Source organism: Buceros rhinoceros, unplaced genomic scaffold (genome assembly GCF_000710305.1).
Source record: "Buceros rhinoceros silvestris isolate BGI_N320 unplaced genomic scaffold, ASM71030v1 scaffold24871, whole genome shotgun sequence".
Taxonomy (NCBI): Eukaryota; Metazoa; Chordata; class Aves; order Bucerotiformes; family Bucerotidae; genus Buceros; species Buceros rhinoceros.
Window position 1 is genome coordinate 3,174 of NW_010396291.1, and position 5,842 is coordinate 9,015.

General features: G+C 58.7%; 1 protein-coding gene across 1 annotated transcript; it reads right to left on the reverse strand.

The window, feature by feature from the left end:
* Window positions 1-15: 15 nt before the first annotated feature.
* On the reverse strand, window positions 16-4,532 carry LOC104501968 (ras-related protein Rab-37). Its single transcript, XM_010145868.1, has 8 exons — window positions 4,425-4,532; window positions 2,209-2,250; window positions 1,976-2,042; window positions 1,835-1,887; window positions 1,344-1,409; window positions 581-637; window positions 228-304; window positions 16-121 (listed from the first exon to the last, which is right to left on the reverse strand). The coding sequence occupies exons 1-8, from the start codon at window positions 4,530-4,532 to the stop codon at window positions 16-18; spliced, it is 576 nt and encodes a 191-aa protein (XP_010144170.1).
* Window positions 4,533-5,842: the final 1,310 nt, after the last annotated feature.

Below are 5,842 nucleotides of genomic sequence, written 5' to 3' on the forward strand. Positions count from 1 at the left end.
CCCCCCCAGCCACTCTCAGGCGAAGGCACAGCAGCTGGATTTCTTCTTCTGCGACTCAATGTAGTCCTGGATCTGGAAGCGGGGCTCGTCTGGTGGCTGCACCGCGCGCTGCTTCAGCTCCCTAGAATGGGAGGACCGCACTACCCTCCCTGCTCACTCCAGTGCAGGAGGCAGTGGGGCTGGGGAGACACCTCCCTTGCCTGGTCCCCTGGCCCCCAGGTACTCACTTGGCAATGGCCAGAAAGGCCAGCTCCACGTTCATACCCGTCTTGGCGCTCGTCTCCATGAAAGGCACCCCATACTCCTGCAAAAGCAGCACAGCCCCGTCAGCAGCCAGAACCAGAATGCTTTCCTGCCCCTCCAAATTGTCCCCACTGCCTGGCCCAGGCTTGGGAACAAGGTGCCATCCCTTCCCTGCCTTGCCCCTGGTTTTGCGTGCAAGTGGCTGACACACTGCTTGTGCTGGAGCCAGGCGGGTCTGAGCACCCATCAGAGGGGGTGGCACGGCTGTGCAGGGACCCTGAGCAACGTGCAGTTGTCTGGAGGGGTTGCAGCCAGGTTAGACCCTGCCATGGCTCACCCTGGCCAGCGATGCTCCATCCTCCGTCCTCACAGCCCTCTCACTGTTCACATCAGCCTGCCAAGGGAAGGAAAGTGTCACCGTGTGCCAGGGCCAGCTGGCACCCCGGGGGCATCTGGCAAGCAGGCAGTGTGGGGTGCTGAGGGAGCCGCCAGGAGCTGAGGAAATCAGGGAACATCTAGTGCCCAGAGGAGAATCCGAGACCTGTTGAGCCTCTGTGACCTGGTGGCATTGAGGATGTAGGGGGACATCTGGGACCTGGGGCAGCATCCAGTACCTGGGGGCATGCTGTACCCAGGGCAGCTCCTTGTGCCCTGCTGGGCATTGAGTACCCAGCATCATCCAGGATTCAGCAGAATCCAGTACCCAGCAGAAAATCCAGTACCCAGTTCAGCACTGGACACCCAGCGGCATCTGGGACCCACAGAGAGACCCTGGAACCTGGCTGGGCATCCCGGACTTGGGGATCCCTGGGATCTGGGGGTGCATCTGGGACCTGGGTGGACATCCCATACCCAGCAGCATCCCGTACTGGGAGCCTCAGCCTCGTGCTGCCTCCCACTGGCTGCCAGGGACACTGGCTCCCCTGGCCCCCTGCCCAAACCTCTGGGGTCACCTTTGGACCTGGCTGAGCCCGCAAAGCAGGGTGTAGGCAGACTGCACCCAGCCAGCAGGCAGAGCACCCACCGAGCCCCATCCCACCCAGCCATGGGGACAGCAAGGGCACAGCAAAGAGTGGGGTGAAAGGAGACCCTGCACGCACCTTATTGCCCAGCAGCATGATGACCACGTCCTTCTGGGCATACTCGTGGATCTCTGTCAGCCAAGCCTGTGGGCAGCGGGGCTGTGTTGGGATGAGTGGTACCCCCATCCCCCCACCTCTGCCTGCACACCCCACCATCGGGGTGGGGAAAACAGCTTTATTTTTTGGCATAGGAACCATTCCAGCATCACATCCGAACAGGCCTGAAAACACCCATCTCCTGGCTACGGCCCAAGCCTGCATGTTCACATCCACCTCAGACCACGTTTTCTCCCTCCAGCCATTTACCATGTCCCGAAACAAAACTCACCCAGCCGTGCAGCACCCAGCCAGGCACCCCGGGGATGAGCTCCCAGCTGGCTGCATATGGCGGAAACAGCCGGTGCTTACGTGTAAAACAGGCTTCAAACTGCCCCAAACAAGCTGCGCAGGGCACCCACGACCCCGGTCCCTGGGGAGGAACCTGCTCCCGACCCACGGAAGGGACTCACGCGGATGTTGTCAAAGGACATCTTGCTGGTGATATCGTAGAGCAGGAGCAGGGCTGGAAGGGAAGAGCCAGAGGCATTGCCCCGCTGCAGGGATGTGCTCCAGCTGGTGTCCCCCCCGTCCCTATTGGACCCCAAACCCACCTTGAGCATCCCTGTAGTAGGCGTGCGTGACGCTGCGGAAACGCTCCTGCCCTGCCGTGTCCCAGATCTGCTGAGAAGCCGTTGAGGTAAGATTGGGGAGGTCAAACTGCTCCCCCCAAGCTGGAGATGCCGCTGTGGCTCCCAGCCCGGTTGGACCACCACGCTCAGCCTTGGTGGGGGAGGCGGTTTCCAGCAATCTGGCTGAGAATTGCTCACCCTCTCCCAAAGCTCACCTGTAACTTCACCTTCACGCCGTCCACGACCACCACTTTGTTCTGCAGAAAAGGAGAGTGTGTTCATCAGCCCAAAGCACGCCCATGGAGCTGGCCATGCCCTGGCCCCTCGGCTGCTCTCCCTGGGCCACTGGGACAGAATCATAGAATCACAGGCTGGTTTGGGTTGGAAGGAACCCTTGAAGGTCATCTAGTCCAACCCCCCTGCAGGAACCAGGGACATCTTCAACTACAGCAGGCTGCTCAGAGCCCCAGACAACCTGATCTGGAATAATTCCAGGGATGGGGCTTCTCCCACCTCTCTGGGCAACCCATGACAGTGTTTCACCACCCTCGGTGTAAAAAATTCCTTCTGTATATCTAGTCAAAAAGCCAGGTTGAAGCCAGGCTGCCCTTGGGGCTGGACGTTGAAGCCTCATTGCTACAAACCCTGGTCCTGCTGGGGGGCTGTGGTGCTGTGAGGTGGCTACAGGGACATCCCAGAGCAGCATCCTCTTGTGCCAGAGTGAAAAGGGGCCTGACAGAGATAGCACTGCAAGATCCCAGCCTGCTTAGAAAGTGGTGCCTCCTATAGCCAGCACCCATGTCCTGTGGTTTCCACGAGCCGGCTAATGATGCAGAGGCCAGGGGAAGTTCAGCAGAGGTGGGGAGGTCTTGCATAAACTACGTTCAAACGTGCATCTATTAATTACATCTTGATGCACTTTTATAAAGTTTATTCACCATAAAGCCCTGACCCTTTTGCCAGGATTCCACCGTATTAAAAATTTGAGCTATTTGAAGCAATTTAAGGCCTTTGGATGCTACCGCTGACTGGGGACAGTCAGTGGGTGCCCGGGTGTCCATTGTGGGTTTCCTCGCTGCTAGGAGCCTTCCTTGGCCCTTAAAGGTGGTTGCACACACTGAGCTGGGGGGTTGCAGATAGCACATGGATATATCCAGGATGGCAGGAGGAAATCTCCTGGGTGAGGGTGGTTTGCAGCCAGACAGCCAGCCTGGGGCTGGCGAAGGGAAGAGGCATTTTCAAGCGAGCAGGGAAGCCAGTTATCAGGGCTTAAGCGATCGCTGTACTCAGCTTGGAAGCGCAGGGACTTCCCTCCAGAGGCCAAAAGAAAGAAAAGCTTTCTGAGTTACCAAAGGGCTATTTTAAGACTCTTAAAGAACTGCACTAGGAGGGACGAGTCTGCAAAGAGAAGACCCCTATAAATAATTTTGTTGCCTGGAATTGTTTGAAATGGAAATTCAGCCCATGTGGAGATGACAAAGTTTAAGGAAATGGGCTGAATAAAACAAAAATGTGCCCTACGAGATGCAGAGAGTCACCTACCAGCACAAGCTGTGAGCTGCTGGAGGGGACGCTCGCACGAGGCAGAGTGGGTATCTATGAGCTGGCAACACGCCTGGGGCTGCTGGTGCAGAGCCCACCAGCGGGATGTGGCAGATTTCCCGTCTTTCATGACTCTATTGGAAGGACAGGCCACAAGACCCCTCCAAAGCAAACCCCCAGCCCTCTTCCCCCAGCCCCTGCTCACCAACCCCCCAATTCCCTCCCACAAGCCAAGAGCAGCCCAGGCAGCAAAGGCAGCCAAAAACCAACTGCAGTTGTGGAGGCAGAGGAAGCGCCGACCACAGTCGACACATGTCAGTGGCCATCGGGTAACCGGGGACACCCCCATGACTTCCAGCCTGCGGAAATGCTGCTCTCTCCTGTGCTGCACACAGCTCTGCCTGGCTGTGCATCCCCAGGGAGAGCCTGCAGCTGAAATTTGGTGAACCAATTTTACCAAACAGAGCAGGGGGAAGGTTTGAATGGGATCCGTTGACCTTAACAGCTCATCGGCAGCCCATTTCAGCGCTTTTGAGGCACAAATTTACAGCAACTAGCATTTGCCTCCCCAAGGTGCTGGCCTCAGCCCGGATGGTGGAGCGTGCCAGCCGCCCGCTCCAAGCTCCCAGCCCATGCACCTGATGAGGATGGGCTAAACCAAGGCTTTTTGCTGACTTAAAGGCAAGAGGTGATGTGCCCAGCAGGTTCTTCTGTCTGTTACTGCTCTCCCAGGGAAAGGTGGAAGGGTTTCAGCAAGCACCTGCAGCTGGCTGGGAGATCATTTTGGGGTGTAGAGACTGGAAACCCCCTGTCCCCAATTCCCGGCGCCCTGTCCTGACTGAGGTGCTGGTCAGGGGAGGTGAGGGGCTGGCAGCTGTGGTGGTCTCACCCGGAAATCTATGCCCACGGTGGCTATGAACGTCCCGGAGAGAAAGGCTCTATCTTTGAACTGGAGCAGGAAGCAGGTTTTCCCCACGCCTGAGTCTCCAAGTAACATCACCTGCAAGATGGGTGCAGGGAGAGGTGTCAGCAGAATGGGGAGGGGGCAATGCCCCAGGGTGGTGCAGAGCCCCCCCAGACCCTTGTGTCCCCCTGTTTCTTTCCCCAGGCAGGTCCTGCTGGGTCTGGGGAGCCTGTGAGAGCCGGGGTCAAGATGGGACCCCCAAGGGTGCAGCCAAGCAGTGCCCAGGGCAGGGGAGCAGCCTCCGGCCCTGGGGAGAAGGGGAGAGCAGAAGGACAGCTGGTGGAAAAGCAGGAACTGAGGCAAAAGGAGAGGTCTCCTGGCTGTCTCCCAACCCAGGAGGCTCCTGGAGAACCGGCCACAGCTCCCGGACACGTGGAGCAGCATCCACCCACGCTTTGCCCCTGGCCTGGGTGTGCCCAGACCAAGGGCTGAGGCATGGTTTGGGCAAACCCTGTCATGTCCGGGACTCTCACCCTGTCAATGCCCAGACACCAAAGCAAACACAACACCTTTTCCACTCCTGCTAAGCAAACAGGCTCAACCTGGGCTCCCCAACCACTCCAGCACCGTCAGACCTCAGCAGGCAGGAGCCAGGACTGATGCTGGTCTCCATAAGCACAGCCTTACCCAATGCCCCGACTCCATCCTCTCCTCCCAGCTTGCCAGCAGATCTTCCCTGCCTGCATTTATCCCCTGCCTAAAAACGGCAGCATGCAGAACTCCAGTAAGAAGGTCCATCTCCTCAAGCCCACCTGCAGGGACACTGGAGCCTGCAAAGCAAACCCACGAGCCCCGGCCACCTTCCACAGGAATGGCACAGCAAACACCCTGTGGGGCAGCCCAGGCAGACCTGGGTGCTGGGAAATGCTCAGTGTCTCCTTCCAGCTCACTTTGATGGTTTCTTGGGATACCCCGACCCAACCCGGGCTGGACAGAAGCTGGGAACACCACTCAGTTTTGCCTCCACCTCCCTCCAGGTCAAGCAGGCAACTGATTTCCTCCCTCAAACACAACAACTGCCCTCCACTGAAAGGAGCCAGAGCTGAGAGGATGAAGGCAAAGGAATAAAAGTGGTTTAGGGAAGGCAGCAGCGGTGGGACCGCTTCGGGACCCAGCTCCATGAGGAGGTGGGAGATCTCCGGGCTGGCACCATGCCTGGGGCTGAGTATCAGATTTTTCAGCGGCTGGGCCAACCGGCCCCCATCGCCACCTCCCCCTGGGCACGGACACACCCGGAGCAAAGAACTCCCCCGGTCCCCGGGGACTCTCATCCCCACATCACCCAGATCTGCGACCCCCCGGGGCAGGGGCGGGCAGAGCTAGGGGGGTTCAGCCGGGGCCGC

Excerpts from the sequence above, each read along its gene's own strand:
- LOC104501968 (XM_010145868.1), bottom strand. The coding sequence starts at position 4,532 with ATGTTACTTGGAGACTCAGGCGTGGGGAAAACCTGCTTCCTGCTCCAG. Across the intron at positions 1,410-1,834 it reads TGTCCTTTGACAACATCCGC|GCTTGGCTGACAGAGATCCA; the intron begins GTGAGTCCCTTC and ends CGCTGCCCACAG. Across the intron at positions 305-580 it reads ATGGAGCATCGCTGGCCAGG|GAGTATGGGGTGCCTTTCAT; the intron begins GTGAGCCATGGC and ends CTGCTTTTGCAG.